The 23,637-nt window shown below is 35.0% G+C and overlaps 3 protein-coding genes across 4 annotated transcripts; 1 reads left to right on the forward strand and 2 right to left on the reverse strand.

Annotated features, from left to right (window-relative positions):
- Positions 1-1,043: 1,043 nt before the first annotated feature.
- On the forward strand, positions 1,044-5,736 carry LOC129296031 (mannan endo-1,4-beta-mannosidase 2-like). The gene is made up of 5 exons (XM_054934629.1): positions 1,044-1,938; positions 2,717-2,914; positions 3,678-3,800; positions 4,403-4,614; positions 4,968-5,736. Exons 1-5 carry the CDS (start codon positions 1,582-1,584, stop codon positions 5,359-5,361), a joined length of 1,284 nt encoding a protein of 427 aa, XP_054790604.1. The 5' UTR covers positions 1,044-1,581; the 3' UTR covers positions 5,362-5,736.
- A 1,009-nt stretch (positions 5,737-6,745) lies between these two features.
- Positions 6,746-7,479, reverse strand: LOC129296035 (uncharacterized). The gene has a single exon (XM_054934632.1). It carries the CDS (start codon positions 7,258-7,260, stop codon positions 6,751-6,753), a length of 510 nt encoding a protein of 169 aa, XP_054790607.1. The 5' UTR covers positions 7,261-7,479; the 3' UTR covers positions 6,746-6,750.
- Positions 7,480-8,617: 1,138 nt separating this feature from the next.
- On the reverse strand, positions 8,618-23,637 carry LOC129296033 (two pore calcium channel protein 1). Of its 2 annotated transcripts, none has more exons than XR_008589683.1 (24): positions 23,342-23,637; positions 22,957-23,100; positions 22,732-22,839; positions 22,138-22,233; positions 20,830-20,960; positions 18,748-18,808; positions 18,377-18,543; positions 17,789-17,894; positions 17,536-17,613; positions 16,408-16,469; positions 15,295-15,367; positions 14,882-14,947; positions 14,669-14,809; positions 13,831-13,888; positions 13,144-13,251; positions 12,833-12,896; positions 11,060-11,228; positions 10,722-10,786; positions 10,523-10,613; positions 10,079-10,165; positions 9,750-9,830; positions 9,463-9,500; positions 9,178-9,363; positions 8,618-9,072 (listed from the first exon to the last, which is right to left on the reverse strand). XR_008589683.1 is itself a non-coding variant. In XM_054934630.1 (24 exons), the coding sequence occupies exons 1-23, from the start codon at positions 23,465-23,467 to the stop codon at positions 9,276-9,278; spliced, it is 2,208 nt and encodes a 735-aa protein (XP_054790605.1). In that variant the 5' UTR covers positions 23,468-23,637; the 3' UTR covers positions 8,618-9,072; positions 9,264-9,275. The 2 variants fall into 2 exon arrangements, 1 of the variants encoding a protein (XP_054790605.1); XM_054934630.1 differs by having other exon boundaries at positions 9,264-9,363.

A 23,637-nucleotide genomic window follows, 5' to 3' on the forward strand; every position in this document is an offset into this window, starting at 1 on the left:
TTAACTTTTTTAAGAACAAGAAAGGAATGATTCTTATATTGGTATGAGAAAAATGATTTCCAAGTAATTAGCCTTTTTGTTAGAGAATCCATCTAGAGAGACTACTATCAGTGTGGTTGGTTCTGGGCTATAGGTTCCTTGAGAAGTGCCAAGTGATACATCAGTGTCATTCATTGGCCCACAGATTATAAAGATCACCCAACAATGGAGATTGAGAATGATACTCTGCTTCCCAAATAATTGCGCTTTGCTGTGTCAATTATTTGAACTTAATCCTGTTTTTACGTGTACTAAATTAAAACTTTCAGCAAATCACTTCATATAGGATACCCCTGTTCTTTATTCTTTTTTTCCTTTAAACTAATCCTGATCCATTGCAGATAGTTAGGGGCCACTTTGGATATATATGTGTGTGTGTGTTTTTTTTTTTAAGAATCAATTATGAGATTTAAAGCCCTGGTTTTGGAGAAAGTAATCTAAACTTTTCAATTTTTTTAAATTTCATTTGATTTTTAAAACTCCATTTTACATAAACTAGACAAACACTCCTAATTTTTCTAAACTTTATTGGATTTTTGAAATTCCATTATGTAAAAGCTAATTTTCCTTCTATTTGGTAAATCAGTTTTACAAAATCGACTGTAAAAAATATTATCCAAATATCATCAAGTTATGTTAATTAATTTTTTGTAATTAATTTTTTTTCATTTAAAATTCAAATAAACCCTTGAAGTAGGCCCACCTGTTATGTCCACAGGGTGTGGTTTCATATTAAAATATGTAGTTGGTAAACAATGGGGTTTATTCTGGTACAATTCCGTTTATTTGTTGTGCAATTGATATTATATAATTTATCAAACCCTTAATTAATAATGCAATTGGCAAACTTGGTCTGAAATCTTAATTAGCAGAATATTTCCGACAGCTGCTTAAAATCATCTTTAATGCCGAACCGGACGCAGGGGACACGTTGCGAGCGAGTTTTGTATTTTTAATTTTTATATTGTTGATTTTTCCCCATTTGGTAAACAGTATCGGGAATGGCGGAGTGCGTCATCGGGATGGCCCATAATTCTGGAAACTGAACACTGAACAGAACTGGAATATTGCGGCCGAAGTATGAAAACAAAGGCTTGGAGTCTTGGTCTGGACTACATCTTCCAGCATTCAATTACCGAACAGACTGAAACAAACGTTTCACCTCACGTTCAAGATCTCTGCTTTATTTTCAACCCATATCATCTTTATTTTTGACCCTTTTGAAGGAAGGCTCGTTATTCTTTTGTCTTTCTTCCTCGTCGTGGTTTAATTGAAGCCTTCTCATTTCATGTTTGCCATAATCAGCTTGCCCTATAAATTCTCTAACTGCATCCCAGTACAGCAATTTACAACTCTGTCAAATTTGGGGGGTGCTTAGTGAATTCTAACAGGGGTCGGTGACCTTCTCATCTAAAGCCACTAACCTGGTGGAGTTCTTGAATACAGAGCCGCGACGGTATCTGGAAATCTCTGCAGGTCGTTAAATTTCGTTGGTTTTCATCTGCAATTTTGTAGTTTTGTACGATAAATATATAAAGAAGAATGTCGGCGGGAAGTGCGCTGTATTACCCTATTCTTGGTTTTGCATCGTTTATTCTTTTCATTTACATGCCTTTCCGTGACTTGAAGCTCGGTTTTGATGAAGAGCCTCAATTGGCTTTTGTGACAAGAAACGGAACTCAATTTGTGTTGGATGGCGAAGTTTTCTACATAAACGGGTGGAATTCTTACTGGTTAATGGCTCAATCTGTTGACGAATTTTCCAGACACAGAGTCGGGGAAATACTGCAAAACGGCGCGAAGATGGGTCTAAGCGTTTGTAGAACTTGGGCATTCAATGACGGCGATTACAATGCCCTTCAGACTTCCCCTGGTCAGTTCAATGAACAAGTTTTTAAGGTAATGTTCTTTTCGTGTGTGTGTGTGTGTGTGTGTCATGATCTCATACTTCTGTTGTATGCTGCTTCTAGAATTTGTCCTCTTCGTGTTTTGGTGCCTTTTTTTAATAGGGTTGATGTCAGTAACCAGATTGAGGTTGTCTCTCTGTTTTTTTTTTTTTTGTGGCTGTTAATTCCTTCATCCCCTACTTTCAGTTTGTGTAAATTAATCATGCTATGCGTACAGTTTGTGTAGATTGAGGGTGTTGTTTCAGAGCCAAATGATGTAATCATGTTAATGGAGAGACCGTAGTTTGTTCCTGAGAAGGCAAAACATCAGTGCGATGGAATACGGGGAGGAAAAAATTTTAGGATCTTTTATCATTATTTTATTTATGCCTCTGTTTCCAATTGCCGGATGAGTAAACATGAAATGTTCTGGAGTTGCGTTTATTCATCTTTCTTGCTCCTCCGCAGTAGATTAATTATCCTTAATCCACCAACTGAATTCCTGGATGTTGTCCCCAAAATTGTTGGGTTTTCAGTCAAAACTGGTTTTGGGGCAATGTGCCAAAATCAAAATGTTTATTAGGGATGCAACACATGCTTACATTTTGCAGATTTTCTGGACGTGCATTTGTGTTATAGAAATCTATGATAGTTGCTGTGGAGATTCATATTTGATACTGGTAGAAAATGAGAAATGCTTTCTATTGCGATGCTGGTGATTATTTGGGCCCATGTAAGAAAGTTAACATTATTTTCTGATTAATCAAAACTTTGCTGAGAATGGTTCGCAGGCTTTGGATTTTGTCATAGCAGAAGCAAAGCAACATGGAATAAGGCTGCTTCTTAGCTTGGTTAATAACTTGCAACCATATGGCGGGAAGACCCAGTATGTCAATTGGGCATGGCAAGAAGGGATTGGGTTAAGCTCGTCTAATGATTCTTTCTTCTTTGACCCATCCATACGTAATTATTTCAAGAACTATATCAAGGTATTGGACCTGTCCGTTATTCTTTTCTTATTGACTTGGGGGAGGGGGGAGTTGGGCAGTATGTGCAGGGGTGGAACGAGACAAGATCCCCCCCCCTTTTTGAACATGCAACATATTTCCACGCCTGTGCATGCATCGAGCATTCATTTGTTTGGAATATAATGTCAACCCTGATGGTTTTTCTTATTTGTAATCCAGAGGTGTAAACCATGGTAACTAAGTTCTTATTATCAATGTTATTGTGTTTAGTTTTGGCTGAAAAGGACCACGTTTTGTGTCAAAAGAAATGCCTTTTCTTGTCATTTGCCAATGATAATTTGTGTCATGAAAAATTGTATAGAATTAGAAACCATGTCAAGTAGATTGCATGTTTCTCTCTGCTGGCTATTCCTGTTGTTTGGCAAATGGGTGGCACTTATAGCTTACTCATTTTTCTCAGAACTGAACCATATTGTCAAGTGTTCAGAAGTTTAGCCGGGTAATGGTATCTTGAACTAGAAATTTTCTATCATTGCACTAAATGCTGAACCATCCAAATTTCTCCTAATAATAAAGTAGTGCTGAATCATGAAGATTGTATCTCCTGTCTCAAACAAGTCAAAAAGGATATTATCCATGGTCTTCCATTTCATGCTAATTGCATCACCGGTTCTCACTGCTTCTTATTTGGCTGGACATCCAAATTTTGGATCATTGTTTCCAAATCTTGAGAGTTGAGACTGTGCTTTACATAAACTCAGTTTCGTTAGCATTTTTTCTGCAGACTGTCCTGACAAGGAAAAATACTATCACTGGAATTGAATATAGAAATGATCCCATCATATTTGGTTGGGAGTTGATTAATGAGCCTCGTTGCATGTCTGATCCTTCAGGTGACACTCTTCAAGTAAGTGCTATATCTGAGTTTTAAGTTTAAACCTCTTTTGACCTTGAGTATTTCTAGATGAATCATCAAATATTAAATACTAATTTGAAGTTAAAACTTAATCTTGATCATTCCCCCCTTTTTTAGTAATTGCGTGTTGTAACATGATTGGTTCATGCTTGTTGGAGAAAGTAGTTCACTTTTCTATTTTTCTTTCCTCAATTTCATGGTTTAGTGAAAAATTCTTATGATCTCTGTGAACACTTTCCTGGTTATTGCCTCATGACAGCAGAAGCTTCCTGACAAGTGCTACGCTAAATTTGAGATTAAGGATTACTGTTCAGTAATTGCATACCCATTTTTCTGAGACCGTTATGAATCAATTTGAATGTCCTAACACAAGATGATTATAGAACAGAAGGCAAAATGGTTTTAAGCCTGTAACATGAGTATTTAAAGTCTATTAATATTTAGCTTTTACTGTTCCATATAAATTCAAAGTAACTAGTGAACAATGGAGCCTTTACTTTCATGCTGTGGTTTGGAAAAGGAGTAGAATAAGAATAGTTTAGCTGCTGCTTGCGTGGATATCCAGGCATACCTTAATTGACTTGGAATTGCAGGAATGGATAGAAGAAATGTCAACTTTTGTCAAAGCGATTGACAAGAACCACCTGGTGACTGTTGGGCTCGAGGGTTTTTATGGTCCTAATGACCCAAAAAGGTTGACTGTCAACCCTGAGGAGTGGGCATCAAAACTCGGATCTGATTTTATTCGCAATTCCAAAGCCTCAAATATTGATTTCACATCAGTTCATATTTATCCTGACCAATGGTAAGCTTTGTATGATTTCTAAATCTGTAGTTTGGGTATTGCTATAAGTCACAGAGATATAAATGGAACTTACTTTTAGAACTATTAGTTCCCGAGCACTGCGACCTGGAAGGTCCACCGTGGAGGATGTTGGCTTTAAGTTTCTTTTGATTTCGTTTTAAGTGATCAACTGTCTTAAAGAGAGTTCTATTGAAAATTATATTTTTGCCCTTTATGGTTGGCGTCCTGATTTGAATTCTGAAATATACATCCAAAGTTTCTCATGATGTCACGTACTGTTCTCTTTTTACCGTGACCCTGTACCGCTGATTCTTTTATATGTATATATATATATATATATATTTATTATGTAGGTTTCATGATCAAGTATTTGAAGACCAACTGAAGTTTGTGTCCAAGTGGATGCTTTCTCACATGGAAGATGGTGACAAAATATTGAAGCATCCCGTCTTGTTCTCTGAATATGGCTGGTCAGATATGAACAAGAACTTCTCAACATCTGAGAGAGAAATGATGTATAAAACCATTTTAAATATAATCTACAAATCTGCCAAGAAAAAGAGGTCTGGAGCAGGTGCTTTAGTCTGGCAATTCCTAGTCACAGGAATAGAGGAGTTTGGAGATGATTTTACGTTGTTACCCAGTGAAAATTCATCGATCTATTCACTTTTTGTCAAACAATCATGCAGATTGGCCAAAATCAAGGGGCGCACTCAGCAGAACCGAAGCTTCAGAGAGTTGTGTTAGCCATAGAAAAATCAAGTTTTAATACTGTGGAAGCGAAGCCAAGATTTAAAAAAAATGGCTAGTTTTATAATGACCTTATATTCCATCACCGATGTTTAATTCGAGTGATTAGTATACATTTTTTTTTTTTTTTTTTGTGAATCGAGTGATTAGTCGTTTACAGTATTTTTGTGGTAGCACGTATAACAGATTCTTAAATAATGTTTGCTTCTGTAAAGCTTGTTCCCTGATAAAACAAAATCTACAAGGAAAATGAGTTTAAAGGTTATAGGGAATGCCTTTGAATCCGAATCGTTGATATTGTAGAATTTATTTATCCCAAGGTTTATTTGTGAATAATCAACTCATTACCAGCTTCTTTGCTATTTGCTTTCATATCGCCAGGGCCGTTCTTCGTGTATGTTTCTCTTTTCTGGACAATTCAACTGATCATTTAATTATCGATGACCAAGTTTTATCGCTTCTTTTGCGTCAGTGATGTTTGGGCGAAGTAAAGAGCTTGGCATCCTGCACAAACAAATGATAGTCACTGAGGTCTGGCAAAGTTAACGAGTTTTATGAATTTATCTCCGAGAGCATTCCAAGAAAATTATTAGCACGAAAATTTTATTACTTGATTGTTCAAGAACAGTGCCAATAAATTATGTGGATTATGAAATCCAGGTGCAAGAAATGGATCTACAGTTGTTGCTAACAAGCTATCTATTAGCCGTCAGCTTTCGGAGACACTGCCAGAACATTACAGTGAGGAGCTCGCAGCCAAACTTCTAATCGTAAAAGATATCCTATGAGAATAAAATGCACACATCCAGGCAGAGAAAGTCGAACCTCTCAAAAAGATTATCAACATCATACAAGAGAAATTTGAGATTCTGGATTCCGTATAAAATCAAGCCAGTTGTAGAACCTAAAAGCAGCACCATTACAAAATTACAAAAAGAGAAATGAATTAAAGCATTGCTTTCTAGTTCCTATTAGCAAAAGAAGGCAAATTAAGCTGCATAATTTCCAATACGCAGCTAACTGGATCTACGGCTTGACAATCTTGGGGAAGTTCTAACCCTGTTGCCAGGAACAGGGCTATTATCTACTTGACTCTTGTTAGTGTTCTTCTCAGCCTTCTTTCCTTTCGAATTCGATTTGCTCGCCTCTACAATCTCCTTCATTGCAACATCATCAGCATTATCACCTCCTTTTTCCAATCTCCGACTGCGGGTCCGCAACGCCATTGAGTCCGATCTGTCCGGAGAACTCTTCAATGGGCTCCCCTTTTTACCCCTATCATTCCCAGAATCAGACATGCAACTCCTCTCACTTGCCAAAGCCACCTTATCAAAATCATCGCCAAGCTTCTTCACCAGCCTTCTACGAACCTTACGATTCACTGTTTCAACCTCCCCCTCCCCTGGAATTTCCCCCTCCCCCGTTATCCTCCTCAATCATAGCCAGGAATCTTCGTCGCTTTGCCGGGACGGGAGCCGGTGGTGGTGAAACCGGGGATGCTCTTTTACCACCGACGACGTTCTCGCTTTTGGGTCCAAAAGGAATCGATGCGGCAACAGGGCTGCGATTCAGCTTCTTGAAGAGCTTTTCACGTTCAGCACGGAGCTTGTTGACGTTGCCCTCGATCTTTCCCTGGAGGCGTAAGCGCTTGAGGCTGAGACCTCCCATGGACCAGTGAGCTTCGTTGGCCCAGGACATAAACGGATCAGCAACTGGTACTGGAGGATCAACCCGGTGATCGTTAAATTTGACGTCGTTGTAGATCCGTGGCCGAGGAAGGCTGGTGCCGTAGAATTTGCCGGGACCAAGAGAGACCACCATTGTTGGCAATAGAGAATCTGGAGAAAAGTAAGAGAATGAAGAAGCAAAGTAAGAAGATTTAGTGAGATGAAGCATGGGTTTGGGTAGGTAGGGATTATATACAAGTTCGCCAGGGGCGGGCAGAATTCGGCGGGAACGATGCTATTGGCGCGAGGAGTTGGCGCCTCAAGCCGCAGTGAAAAAATTGAAGTTTTATGATGAGCTTGGGCTTTTGGTTCTTGCATGGGGACTGGAATTGAACCCCGCAATGTCATTTGCTTTTTAGGCCGCTGGGTTCCAGAGTGTCAAACGACTAGTTTTTGTGTCAACTCTGGTGGATCTCTATCCCAAAAAAAAAAAAAAAACTCTCGTGGATGTCACATTTTATAATGTCCAATACCAATGCAAAGTTTAAGAACCATTGAAAGCTGCACATTTTTTTGCTTCAGTTCTTATGCATTTTTTATATGTTCAATGTTTATCCACATATCATATTGATTTCTGTTTAACTTTGTTTTTTACTTCTTTAATATTTTGTTACATATTTTAATAGAATTCAAATTCAAATGTTAAAAAAGTATAATCTTTTATACATTTAAAGTCATCATTTTTCCTCGTGCATGGTATGATAAAAGAATTGAAGAAACACTACTTAGTTGCTGGTATAAAGAGATTAAAAGATTTTTCAAACTGCTATTTTTACAGGAAGTTTTTATAATTTCATGATATGTTCTTATAAATGCTTGTAGCTAATGTGATTATCAAAAAATCCTTGCGAAAAAAAAAAAACTTTCAGCAAATGTTTTACAATGTCGTTGAGTTCAAGTTCCCTATCAATTTCACTCAAACAAGCCAATTCATCAATAGGCCGAACAACAACCATCAATATTATTAGAATTACATAATTCTAATAAACTTGAAAAGTTTTTAAAGAATTATAGAAGACTCAAAATTGTTTAAAAAAAAAACTGCAGCATTTAGAGTTTAAAAATCAAGATTAAAATATATTTTCAAGCCAATTATAAAATCTTTTACATATTAAAAATTATATGAATATAATATGAATATTTTTATTTTTAATAACATATCTATAACATTATACCCTTATATACGTATAAAATGGACTAAGTTTTAAAATATTAAATAATATATAATATATTTTAAAAAAATATGTGCGTTGTGAATAAAGTACACACCATCCCCGTAGATGATACAGCTATACCACCCCCCCCCCCCAAAAAAAAAAAAAAACCTCGGTCAGATCCAGAAGAAAAAAAAACTCCCACTCAACTCAACGCCTCAACCATGTTTAATCGTCAATTCTCTTTCCGTAGGGAGAAAAGATTACCCAAAAACAAAAACAAAAACAAAAACAAAAAAAAAAGAAAACTTTCAATCCGACCTCCTGCTAATCACTCAAGGTCCAAACATGTTTCATTTCATTTTTGAAGAATTACTTTAAAGTCTCACATAATATAATTAAATACTACAAGATTATTCATGTTTAATCGTCAATTCTCTTTCCATAGGGAGGAAAGATTACCCAAAAACCAAAAAAAAAAAAAAAACAAAAGAAAACTTTCAATCCACCTCCAACTAATCACTCAAGATCCACACATGTTTCATTTCATTTTTGGAGAATTACTTTAAAGTCTCACATAATATAATTAAATACTACAAGATCTATTAACAACTGAACAAAATAAAATGTGTCATCATTTTCTTTTATTAAGTTGTCAATGAACTTTATAGTATTTAAATGTGTTGTGTGAAACTAGTATATAATTCTGTCTCATATTTCCCCACCTCTAGTACCAGCCTTGAACCCATCAAGCAGAACGATGACACCACTGACCCATGAAGCATTACAGATACATGTATATACTGAAATGTTCTCCTCAGCGCTTCCTGTAACGATTAAAAAAAAAAATACAGATTCACATTTATCATAAGCTACCACATGTTGTTCATTTATTTAAAAAAAAAACTACGGCATAAGAAATGGTTTACAACCCAAGTTAAATTGAGGAAGCTCAACAAAGACAGACTTCTTTGCGTAAGAGAAAAAACCAGGTAGACAAGTAGCTTTCCCGTTTCACCTGCAACAGCCGTTATGGATGTGAAGGCTGTGCTTGACACAACTCAGAGCTCAACATATGATGAAGAAGAGCATCAACCCTTTGGCTGCGGGATTTGGTGCTGCACCAAAACAAGATAAGAAGAGCACCATCTGAGTCAACTTAAATAAAGATAGTTGACGGTGGTGCCAGCAGAAGAAGTATTGCCAGATATACATACCCAATACGTCGTCTTCGATGTCTTTCTCCTTCAACCTCCTACAAGATGACAAAACATAGCATCAGAAACTAAACAGAGGTTCAACAAGTTTCTGTAGAAATTGAAAATATATGCACACGTAAACTGTCTAGCCATCAAATTTAACAATGATATACTGACAGCATAAAAAACAATCCAAGATCGAGATTCAACACGAGCACGTGGAAAACCTTTAGTTAATAGTATACAAATGCATAACTGGCACAGAAACATACGATAAGCACTAGAGTTAGAGATTAACTACAAACCTTGTCATCTTCTTCTCTAGTATCAGCAGACGTCTCAAGCTCCATTTCAGCAAAGAATGCCTCCAAGACAAAAGCAACAACCTAAAATACAGGGAAAACATAATCACTTTTAACTTACTAAACATAAGCAAAGATAACACATGGACAATAAGGACAACTGTTTATACAACAAAAATGCAAACGAGTTAACTATGCAAAGAACTGGTATGTGTAGTACATGCCTACAAGAAAATTAGTGTAACTTCATGTAATTTAATAAGCTTTCTACTGTGGAATGTTAAGGCCGATATAATCATAAAGCATTTAATAAGTACAAAAACAAAGCTTACCAAATTCAAAAGCAGCAGAACAGTTATTAAGTAGAAGCTAATAAAGTAAAGATAGGTCCAAGAAGTTCCTGTTAATTCCTTGTAGCTCTGACATGGAAAACCACAAAATATGTGTCAGGTGTATACGATATAGGAAGTCATTTTCAAACAATGACACAACCATAAATCTAATACTGGTAAGTTAATAATGTGAATAAACATCCCAAAGTCTGACACTGACGTGCAATTGGATGTTCATAAGCATTTACAATGCACTGACTATTGGTGCTAGTGAAGGACTCAAACGACAAGGCCTTAAAATCAGGCAGAAAGAACACGCCCAAGAGTGGACCCTCTTCAGAGAGAACGACCCTTTCTAAGACAAAGGCAACTGCACTACAGTAGTCATTGTTGACCAAATGATGACAGCGAAAATGATAAAATTTGGTGAAATGGTACCCATACCTGCATCCATACATGCCAGTTTCCCATGACTAGCAAATTGAAAAGTGTAACCATTCCATTTGGATAATCATTAAAATTAAAGATCAGATAGCTATTATTGTTAAGAAGAATCATCCAAGAGAAAATGAAACCGATAGTTATTTCTAGAATGGATTAGCTACAACCGTTGAACATGATTTTATAGATGAGCAAAGGATACTCATTGTCAGAAAGGCCTGTTGTTTCCAATTTGGGATTTCCAGCATTGACAATTCCACCGAAGATCTACAAATTAAAACCACATAAAAAGTTGAATAATAGAACCCACTGATACCCCCACACATCAATTTAACAATAATAAACAAAGAGATGAAAGTAGACAGTATTTTCACAGGTCCATTGTTAGAGCAGTGAAGGAAGGCATTAGAAAAGAGAAGATAATTGCCAGAGATAAGGTCAAAATAATCCTTAATTTGATTCACTAATGAATGACGAAAATTTCAATACTCAATTAAGGAAGCATCCCCCCAAAAAAAAAAAAAAAGGCACTTTATTCACCTGTACACCAAGGGAGCAATAAATACATAAGATACAAAATATGGTTCCAAGGTATGGCATCAAACTTGGTATGAGAGTTAGGAAGGTTGCCACAAAGGCTCGGTATTGCTGGACATGCATAAGGAGCCTTATCAACCTCAGCATTCTTGCTAAAAGAAGGTACCGAATCCTGTAAATAAACATATATTATCTTCAGGGCTTAGCAGGAAAGAAACTGAGTTCCTCTTCAAACTGTAAATTTTTACTTCGGCTAACAAGACATGCTATTACATATTTTAAGGTCAATTTAGCAAATTTATTGGAATTTTGTAGTAGGAATTCAGAAACAATAATGAGAAAATACTAAAAACAAAACCTTTTTTCCCTCAATGTAATAATGACAACACATAATGTATTATTCAGAAACTCTGAGAAAGAGAATAGCATAAACATCAATATAATTATCACAACTTCTGCAAACATCGTTGTATGAAGCAAAGAAAAGTGGATGCAAGATATTATCATGAGTTCAAATTACAGCTAGGTACAGAACCTTTTCCTCTGCTCATTTTATTTTGGTCATAAAATAGCTTATTTAGCATTTACTCAATTCACCTCATATACTGGCAATCCTTCACAGGCCATCCACATAACTATCATGCATCTTTAACTGTCATTAGATGCCATTCACATTGATCCATATATTCAGACTAGATTCGGGGCATGTGATGAAGGGGACAAGTTCATCTATAATGTCTTAATATTCAGAATGAAAGGTTAAGGTATAAAATACTTAAAATATTGTGAAAACATAACTATTGGTCTTTATAGTTTTAACATGTTCTGGTACAAGTCCCTATAGTTTTTTTCATTGCTTCAAGTCCCTTTAGTGTATCCAATATGCAACGTTAATCCCTCTATTTTTAAATATACCTATAAAGATGATGAGATAGCACTGATGGTATTAAATATGTGGACCTGTAACTAATGCCGTTAAACCATGTAAAAGTGGAATTATGATTCAACAGATTAACACCGTTGTCCACCCCATTCTGTTTCAAGTTTCAAATGTCAATCTATTGAATCATAATTCCACCTCATCACAAAGATCAATGACATTAATCACATGTCAGCATATTTAACATCGTTAGAACCACCTCATTGTTCTCCTAGACATATTTAAAAATAGAGAGAATAACATTATCGATGAGATAAACTAGAGGGACCTCCAGCAATGAAAAAACCCTGCAGTGACCTCTACCAAAACAAGAAAAAATTATAAGGACCAATAATTGTATTTTCCCTAAAATATTTTATGAATTTAAACATATAAAAAATTAACGCAAACTATCAATTAGTCTATTGTGGTATAAGGGAATTAGTCTTTTTATAATCATTTTATAAGAAAAAAATTGTCACATCAATAACAATAATGAAAAAAATTCTAGAAAAAATTATCAAGAATTTAAGAAAGTTCAAATTTAATTAACTCATAATGTTGCCAAATTGAAAAATGATGACAATCCAATAATCAGCTTATACTTATATATAGGTATTAATAAAGAAAATAAAAAAAATTTAAGAAATGCAATCTATGGATCATATATCTTTAAATCTCAGTCAATAGATCAATAGAATAATGCAATAGCATGACATGCATTAGACTGAGACTGTATTCCGTGAATCCTCAGAAGTGCAACATTAGTCATTATGTTTGACCAATTGAAATGCACCACTACTGTAGACCCCAAAAAAAAAAACAAATAGCACATTTCAAAGTAAAAAAGTCCATACCATTCTCCATTTGAGAAAAAAATCAGCCCATCAGGTGTAACAAAAGTCATAGTTTCCCCGATGACTGCAAAAGTTTGAATCATTAGTCAGAACACCATGAAATAGCCTTAGAACAAGGTTTTACGCCACATAACATCAAAATAGAAGGCCGCAAAACGACTTCAATGGGTGGGTCATGAACACATGGTAAAAAATTGCAGATGCCGAAGAGTAAAATTATCCCCAATATTTAATAAGAAATTCAGAGAATATGCTAATAAAATCAGATAATATTTAAAGAAGCAAAAAACTCCAGATAATTAGAAGCCTACCAATTATCCATGTGATCATAAAATCAAAGCGATTTTGACCATCCCGCCAATAATTCTCAAATCCATATGAATAAACTTTTAAAGCCATTTCTATTACATATATCCACCCTGTAGTACAGCAAGGAAACAATCAACAGTATGTAAACCAAAAGCTGCACTGTAACATATAATGTACGACATTGAATTTGAGCTAATAAGTATCAAAGAAAAATTATTCGAATTAGCCCACATAAATGTAGAGTCTTCTGAAAAAATCATTTGGACAGCAGGGAGTGACATGCAGGTAAGTTACAAAAATTATTAACTCAATTTAATAGCTCAACATGGATTGCAGAAATAGATAATGAACCCAACAACAAGAAGATACTCCCTCCGGAGGACAATATAAGTCATAATTAACTAATTCACGGTTTACGAATAATGTTAGTTGAAACCTTAAATTTTCTTAAAAATGTCCATATCTTTTCATTTATGCCATCATTAAATGCCTTATATAAAAGCCTTGATAGTTGATAATAGTAATTAAAATTTTAGTACATGACTTTTTCAAAAAGAGTAATAAATAAAGGGCATAGTTGGAAAAACAAATATAAAAGTTATCCGATGTCCTATAGTTGGACTAGGCAAGGTTTTTAAAAGATGCCTTATATTGTGGTCCGACGAGAGTACACTATTTCATCCACTTACCGAAAACAAACTCAACCCCTTGCCACACCTTTTGAGCAGAATTATTTTGTAGATCAAGCTGTAATGTTGCATGCGAAGAAAGATAAATTAACAAAATGCTTGTGAAGATCAAAAAAGAATAGAAGCAACAAAATAATACAAAATCTAGGTGGGAAGAGATATGTATGACACTAACATAAACAACATATTACTTCTCTGTTACATTATGTAAATATGATGCTTCAAAAATAAAAGGATTGAGGTGAATTTTCTGAAAATACTTAATAACATGCAACAAACACATGTTCTTTTTCTAACTTATAATGATAATTTAATCTATCGATGGAGCATATGATGCAAGGAGAGCATCTCAAATAATTCATTAGCATCCAGGGACAACAATGGTTGCTACTACATTTGTCAAACATCACCTACCAGAGTATCAGTAAGATAATTGATAACAAATGAAAAGCAACAAATCATTGAAGGATACCTCTGACAAATATGGTAAATATAGGATACCATGTATTATTAGAGACTAAATGTTTTCCTCGAATAGTGTTTCCTCAATCTCCTCTTTTTTGCTTTCTTTTTTTTTTTTTTAATTATTGGATTCCAACCTAAATGCTTAAGATTCAGTTAAATGGTTCTTTGACATAATAGATTTTGAACCCCCCCTATCTCACATCAAACAAGAGTCAATACTAAATTTAAAATCAGTTGGTGACAAGAATAAAGGGATCCAGCAAAATGTTTTTTTTTTTTTTTTGGGGGGGCAACCAGCAAGATCCTGTTTGCTTGGGCCAAATAAGCCAATGTATTCAATTATTAACATGCTATAAGGTATAATATACCATACCGTTGTCTCAATTACAACAGCAATCAGATTCAATATAAGAATGAAGGATATTAGCAATCCAAACTTGGGGCACCGCACAAAGGCTTTCAACTTCTTGGAGATAGAAGCTTGGTAGAATGAAAAGTACTCAAAGTAAGATGGCTGCAATAAGAACAGAAAAAAATTAGATTCTGCACATAAGCTTCCAAATGTTCTAGCATTATCTGAACTTACACTATCCTCCTTCTGGAACTTTAAAGCAATGGCATTGCAAATATCAGCAAATTCATCCTTGTTGATCTGAAATTAAAAAAGTTGAATAGCGTTGAAAATTTCAGGATCAAAAATATAAATCAAAATGTTATATTTTGGAGAGAAAAAAAAAGAAAAAGAAAATTCAAAATGTTATGTGAAATCTGTTTAAAATGACAGTGAAACGTCAACTCTATATTACTGGACAAGTGTACACATTAAGATCATGTGCAAAGACAGGTTTTGGAAACCTATAAGCACAGATGCAATTATACATTATCGTTTGAGATATGCAGGTTCAAGCAACAGGGAACACCATATTTAATCTACACAATCACATGCATAAAAAGTTGCATCTGAAAAACATAAAAGAAAAGCTTGCAGACAAAACGCACCTTTACATCATGACTATCGTCCAGCTCATCAAATATCAACTCAAATTCTTCCCGGGAAATATTTGGCAAAGTCCTAATAAAGACAGATAAGTTCATGCTTTGACATTCACAAGGTGGAAGGAAGATTATAGAAAGATACAAAGTTAGGACCAAAATAGTAAGATCAGCTTATATTGTCGATCCAAGAAATTAGGTAACACCACTTTGCCAGAAAAGAAATCGCAGTAATGAGCAACTACCAGTTACAATAGTGAAATGCAGAAAATATGCCAAACAGGTGGTTCCCAGACTACCTCTGTATGAAGTCGTGGTGCAAAATTGCATTTATATGCCCAATAATTGGACACACCTGCCTCTTTCTCCTTAAAGGGAAAAGGTTCACCATCTTCCTATATTATTGTGACTGAAAGTATGCGTTTGTGTGTTTGTGTGTTTAGCACCAGAGGACAAAGGGGGGAAGGGAGGGGCATAAGGATGATGAGTGACCTGATTAACAATAGAATTCCTTTATCGGCTAAAATAAAACTAGAGTTTTTTAACCTCCAAAAGAATTGACTTGCTCAAAGGACAGGCTGAGTGATAGCTCAGCAATTGTTTCAAGTTTTCACAAAGCAATCTAGCTTAAGGATTTCTAAAGCTATTAACTGAAAATATTGCAATGAACTGGAAACTTGGCAGCTGTTGTCACATCTAAGTAACTTGCATTGGAAGCCAAGGAATCATTTAAGGTAAGACAGTGTTTGTAAGTGCCCTTGTACTGTAACCTTGATGTTCTCTCTTGCCTACGGTCAGTAAAGTCAGATGAGCAGTTTATACGTTCTGAAACTTGACTTCTGACTCTCTATATCTCAAGTTAAATTATGAAGATCTGGATAACCCTCTTCATATGCGCTTCCATTAAGATTTTTTTTTCCCCCTTCTTTTGAAAAAGAAGAGGAACCCGCATAAAAGTGAATCATGAATAATAGCAAAAAAAAAAAAAAACATCTCTTTCATGTTAATAAATATATGGGAATTTGGGAACATTTTTAACTGAAACTGTCATGAGCAAGCAACAAATGAATAATATGATAAATCTGAAAGAATATTGAACACAAGTAAACAAAGTAATACCTGTACTTGTTCAGCTCCTGAAAGAGTTCAATACATTGGTCTTTGTTAAGATACCCAACATGCTGCGAGCACAAAAATGAATCTCACGAAGCTTTAGAATCAACACTAATGAGTTGCATATAATCACAAAAGGAACCTTTCCTAAGCATAGAAACCAAGTGATAGTCAGTGTCACATTTTGAAAGGAAAAAATATAAGGTCAAATTAGAAATGATTAAATGATCTATGAGAAAATGATCACATCTCTTGCTTCCCCTTAGTGTTCTATTCATGGTTGTTTTAAGAACGTCTCTTTGACCAAATTGAATAGGCATAGGATGGCATTGTTATTTTCTCAAGTTCAATTTCTTTTCATTGCCTTCTCTTTCCCCTTCCCCTTCCGTTTTATTCTAAAGGAGGCTAACTTATCCTCCTCTCGCAATTCTTGTCCCATCTAATGAAGCTGCTGTCACATTGTCTGCATATTCTTGACAGTACACATGATAGTACAGCACCAAGCAGCCAGATCATTATTATGGACAATGTATTTACATCCTAAGCCTAGAGCACTTTTGAACTTCCGTGAGTTCAGATTCAATCTTAGTCCCAGTTAGTTCATGACTTCTTGTAAAGATTTATCAGTCTTTTTACTGCTAATTTTTATACAGACGCTTACTTAGTTCTTTCCTTTCCCAAATAAATAAACTGCACCCTCGGAGATTATGTTATTCTGAGTTTCAGGGGAAAAAATGCATTCCATAATCTTCTCCATAACTTTGAAGGAAGAGCAAAAACAAAGATCCTTAAGGATGCACAAGGACATCAAAGGAAGAAAAACCACAGAAAGACAGAAGGGCCAGAAACTTATATATAGACTGGCAAGGCACATCACAAATGATAACAGTAGTAATGGAATGATAACAGTAATAATGGAATGAATGAATAAACACACAGACATGCACGTGCAGGTGCACCTGCTTGCAATTTGTACAATTTATATATATATAGTTTTGTTCATACTGGACCATGACCAACAACAACAATAACAAGCCTTATCCAACTAGATGGGATCGGCTACATGGATTATATGACGCCATTGTGCTCTATCATTCAGATCATGACCAACAAACCAAAATAAAATAAGCTTACATTATCATCTAACAGATCAAATGCTTTCCCCAACATATTTCTTCTCATTTGATCCATCTCAAAAACTTGTTTTGCAAGCTGCAAAAATAGTAAATTCAAGAGCCATCAGCTGTCATTTTAATTTTCTTTAGAGAGTATATAAATAATATACAGTAAAAACTCTTCTACATTCCGAGTAAAATTCCAATGAGTAACTATATGAGAAAATAGCAACAACATGATGCAATATTTACAAGTTTTTAGTACTGGGTACCTCACTCTTGAAACTGTCATAAACAACGGCAAGGACCAAATTCGTGACAAAGTAGACCCCCAACAGCACAAAGAGAACAAAAAACAGGCAGTACCAACGTGAAGCCCTAAAAAAGCCCACAATTCAATGAAATTCAGAGCAGTAATTACTTGGGATAAACTTAACAGGATAAGAGATATCCTACACTATAATTATTTCATCTCTACCGACAATGATAACATTTTTTTATTCAATAAAAATGTTGCGGTCAACTTACATGCCAATATAATAGCTAATCTACAATTTCTCATGAAAGTAAGCCCTTGTAAAATTTGCAAATGCCTCAAAAGAAAATATCTTAAACAATATAATAATTGATCTATGAATTCTCATGAAAGTAAGCCCCCATGAAAATTTGCAAAAGCCTTAGAGAATAATACAGACATGATTATGATATATAGAAACAAAGACTTCCACAATCAAATCCAACATAAAAAAACGAAACATCAAATATATTTAAAGCAGTTAAAAATACTGCATCACTTAGACCTAACATTTTTCGGCAGATTATGACAAAAATGGAAATTTAAAAAATTTTCAACATCTTACTTGTATGCAGGAATCCAAACATCTGGATTATTGGATGTGGTAAATAAAACAAACATCTGATACAATGTGGTGCCATAGGAAGTGAATACTATTTTCCCCTGTTGAGTATCTTCAAACATCACATAGGCCACCCAACTTGAGAAAAGAAGAAACAGAAGCCCCAAGGCCTGCAATTCATGAGAATTAGACAGAATGAAGTATTTGGTAGAGAAACAATGAATTTTTCCAAAAGAAATAATCTAAAAAAGTTGTAAACAAGTGTGACTCGATACATCTTTTATGCAACATGACTAAAACACTTTTCAAAACTACCTACTATTGCATATGGGAAAAGAAAAGAGCTAGGAACGGAGGTAAGATAGTAAACAAACCAGGACATTCAGGTATGTGCCAAGCATTCCAGCCAAGATGGTAAGGGTTGCTCGTAATTCCCTAAAATTTAATGTGTTAGATTATTTCAAACAAAGGAGCCGCAAGGGCATTTTCATTTTGTCCAAATATGGAAGAGTTCACAATGCATGTGAAACATGATAAGTGAAGTGATAAAGTACTAAATAATAACTGCAAGGATATAACATGACGTCTGATCTTACAGTGCCAACTATTCTAACCTTCTCTTTTGTTGAAAATTGTGCCCTAGAACCAATCATTATACTATGAACATTGTTATTTAATGAATTTTTTTTTTGTTACCATATTAATTGTATGTTCACTATGATAATTGTATCCTTAAATAAACTATAGTAATTGTCCTAAATATCCCTAATCAGTCATATATGAGGAATGATAGATAATACAACAATAATATGACTTTAATTAGTTATAGAGATATAAATCAAAGTCATAGACATTTGAAAGGATACAAGGTGCTAGACTGACCCATTATGAGAAAACTGCATGGTACAAATCATAAGATTATCTCATATGTAACCATATTACTAAGCTCTTTGATCTAAGATCATTATGAATTCCTACATGATGACCATTAAACTTTTACCTAGTCAAAAGTCACCTTTAACCGGGTGATCATAAAGGCTATAATTGAGTTTAGTGATATTCATGAAGAGAAATATGAGTGATCAAGTTGGAATTTGTCCCTTACATTGAGAAATATTACTCATCAAGGAGTCCAATGATATCTCAATCCAATAATATCTCTCAATTAATATGAGAAAGCTGATCTGCATTGTCAGCTCCTAAGATCCTTCTATTGGGCTATGATATTACAGTAATACCAGCAGATCGGCTCCCTCTACTAGACTCTAATATTACGGTAGAGGGAGCCGATATGCATTGTTAGCTCTTGAAATCCAGACACTTAAAGAAAACTTGAGAAGTACGACGCTAGAAAAGGGATTTCTTGTATCCACTTTGACTTAAACGAATTTGATCGGTCCACGATCGCGATTGGGATTTAAATTTTAATTTTTTGTTGCACCTCCTAATCCAACACCTTTCCCTTTTGATCTTTCAATTAAGTAAAAGGTAGTAAACAAAGCCATAGGGACTCAAAGAAAAGGAGGAGATTTTCAAGTTTTAATACTTCTTTATGTTGTGAAATATTATCATTTTTCCTCCATTTCAAATGATGTGTCAGCAATAGAGACCTCTGAAAATCTGATCTAGGAAATTCCAAATCTTTTGAAATTTTGTCACCTATATTTCCAAACATCAGTATCAATGAGGGTAAAATAGAGTTGCCAAGAAAACAAGATATCAAAGAAGATACAGATGAAATTATTTAGTAAGAAAATTTAGGACTCATTTGGCAATCTGTTCTGAGAACAGTTTTCTATTCTCCAAAACAAAACAAAAAATAAAAAAAAAATTGTTTAGTAGTGTGTTTTCAAAAAATGTTTTGGAGAACAAAAAAAAAAACCAAATTTGTTCTGGAGAATAAAAACAAAAACATCTTTTAGTTGTTGTAGGATTATTGCTCTGGAGAACAAAGGAAAATGCAAAAAATATTTGTTTTCATTATTTTTTCTTTTTTGTTCCCTGAACGTGTTTTAGTGTTTTACAAAACACCAGTTCTCAGAATAATTAAACAAAAACAGTTTCAAACGAGCCCATAATTATCTATGAGGTGCTGACTCCTTTTTCAACCAATACTGCCATTGTTTAATTTCTCTATGTCTGAGATGTTTGGTAGGCCAAGGAAAATTAAATATTGTCAACAAAGGTCACTTTCACAATCAACAACCACCAGCAGGAGATGGATGTTAATTAGCGCAGAAGATGGAGATAAACAAAAGAAGTCATGTATTCTACCTTCTACTGAAATCTTGGTCTTTTTTATTATTTTCCAGTTATGTTTTGAACAAATAATAATTTCTTGCATGAATTTTTTGATTTCAGACAAAGCAATGATTGTAAAATTTTCATACAGAGGTTTGAAAGGAGTATTCTGAAAACTGTCTTTTGGGGGGGGGGAAGGGGTCATGTAAAAATACCTAATATGTAAAATGAAAAGAAGAACCCTGACATAAGGTGCAAATCTGACAGGTAGAGAATAAAAAGTCACTGGAGACAAATACACAGCATAAACCACCATATCAGCAGCCAGAACTAACAGACACAACACCTGTATATACCAACAAATCATTTTATTAGTAGATAAGAAAGTATATTAAATAATAGAGCTTAGAGAAAAGATAATCTTAAAACGACGTGATCTTGCCCCCCTCCATTTTAGACAAGTCCACGGACATGCACACAAATAAGGTCCAGATTTGAAGTAAGAGCAATATGCAAAATAACATAAGCACAGTAACAACATGCATTGCATTAAGCATATGAGCTGTTCATTATTGTTGGTTGTTGGTCATTACTCTTTGTTTCATAATTGCCTCTCCCACTACTACTACTAATGTCATGTTGTCATAACTATAAAATATTGTCATTAAGTGTATTATGAAAGTTTTAATTTACTTACCATATTGCTTTCCAAGGATATCTTATCCTCTTCCCTCCAATCGTTTTCACAGTCCAATGTTTTTTTTTTCCTTTTTTGAACTAATGTAAGAACAAATTTGTAGCTCTAAGTTAGAGCCGCATATTAACTACATATAATATAGAAAAACTTTATTAGGTTTCCAAATTTGTAATATGTTGTGTCCTTAGGTTGGGCAAATAACTAACTTGGAAGACAATTATAGAGTAGACTTAAAATAGGATCTGCTACAAAAAGATTTAGATATAAAAATTATTATCATTTTTGGTTCCACAGTATAATGTGATTCTAGTATCAGGGTAATATCTAAGGATACAGCATGTCCACTAAATTCTGGAAACAGAAACAGCCAATGCTGCCTCAGATTTGCTACCATTCAGCAGATTTTCTTCCTCAGTAACTAAGACAGTGGTAGTTTAACTATATGAAGATATCGTTACATATTTTTGGACAGCATATGCATGAACGCTCAAAATCCAATGAGGATTTGCACCAACTTCGCATATCTAATGTTTCCCTGTATCTCCTACATGTCTCCGTTTTATCTTTTTATTTTTCTACAATTCTTCTTGATATTGACGCTGCAGAGAACTTCAAAACTTCTTACAGTATATATGTCCGTGGTGTCATTATTTCTAACACTGTGTCACCACGAAAAGGTTTAAATAGCACATGCGGAGGCATTGAATCCATTCACTAAAAGGTATACCATTCTTCACTGGAGAGAACAATTTAAGTAAATGCAGCAACTTCTCCAGAAATATATAAAAAATATAAAACATATTCATAAGATCTTGGAGCAGCATACCTTCAATTGATTAACAGTTTTTTTCCAATATATGCAGGAGCCTTCATACGATATCGGGAAAAAAATATGCACGATAAGCACAAGAAGAGTTATACCCTGTGTAAGGAAGAAAAAGGTCAAGCAACACATACACCACAGATAACTAAGAAAAGAATATAAAGACACTTCAATAACCACACAGGTCGAGCAAGACACTTGTTTGGTAAAAGCCAATCGCTTGTAGTTCCACAGGAAAAAAAAAATTCATAGGTAATTTTCAATTTATGACATAATTGTATAAGAATTTGACCCAGTTATGCATAACCGTCAAAATAAAGAACAAGAAAGATGCAGAGCAACAGTGAATGGATACAGTGGAAGGCAATTGTGAAACTCACACTTTCTTTAACCCTCCAAGAAGCTTACTTAACAGTTAGCCACACTAGCAAGGTCCACAATATGCATAAAGTAAACAAGGCAATGAAGCAGAACGATACTAATGGCATAAATGTTACCAAAGGTATTCACTAGTCTTAGGAAGGCAGCCTCAAAAAAGTTCATCAAGAAATCAAGCAATTACAAAGAAATCCTTTCTAAAGAGCCATATACTCTCACCTCGTAAATAACACATTCTGCACCAGTTAGATATGGCAGCTGCCCCAGAAAGAAATACTCCCTATCTTCGCAAGAATAAGCGGTATATTTTTCACACCACAAGGGTTTCTGTACAGTGTAAAGCAATATGGGAAGTCTCTTAAAAGCCTAATACTCAATTAGTGGTAATCTTTTTGCCTTTTAATTTCCAATGCATCCAAAAGGGAGAGTAAAATTAATACTAACCTCGAGGAAATTCAGGACTAGCAGGGCAAAGTAACCAAGAGACCATATAAAGTTTAATTTAATAAATATAAAATAAAATCTAGCAGAACTCTGAAATCTAGACGAATCGAGGATTTGCTCCGGGATGCCGACGCCGTCTTCAGCCTGCAGAATGCAACTCCAACCAATACAACGAGCATAAACTGATCAGAAAGGGAATATACATATTGATAATTGCCACTTAAATACAGAGATTTATGTCACTTCAATAGCAACTCAACAGCTATGTTGAAGTTAAGAGAGAACGCATTGGCTTGTTATTGAAGTTACCGCAACCAATGCAAAGTCCAAAAAAATAAAATGTCTAATACCAGGACAGAACGAACATAAATGGAAACGAACTAACCAGATCCACAAGTGCTGCCGCTTTCACGGAGGGCGTGCCGTAGGCTATAGCATGTGAGCGATGATGGAAAATCCCAGGCGGTCGCATCCTCTGACCACTGCTTTCGCCTTTCAGCAAAGGCTCCATCTTTGCTTGCGAGTACTGTACAGAAGTCGAAGCTACCAGTTATGAGATCAAGCAGAGACTGACGTAAACTTTTCTTCTGGAATGAACTTTGTCACAACGAGGGCCTCCACCTCAACTGAATCCGAAAGCGAAGTTTTTCCCCCTTTTTTTTTGTTCACCAAGCTGATGTA

Source organism: Prosopis cineraria, unplaced genomic scaffold (assembly GCF_029017545.1).
Source record: "Prosopis cineraria cultivar Desert tree isolate PC_DT_omini unplaced genomic scaffold, ASM2901754v1 PC243, whole genome shotgun sequence".
Taxonomy (NCBI): domain Eukaryota; kingdom Viridiplantae; phylum Streptophyta; class Magnoliopsida; order Fabales; family Fabaceae; genus Prosopis; species Prosopis cineraria.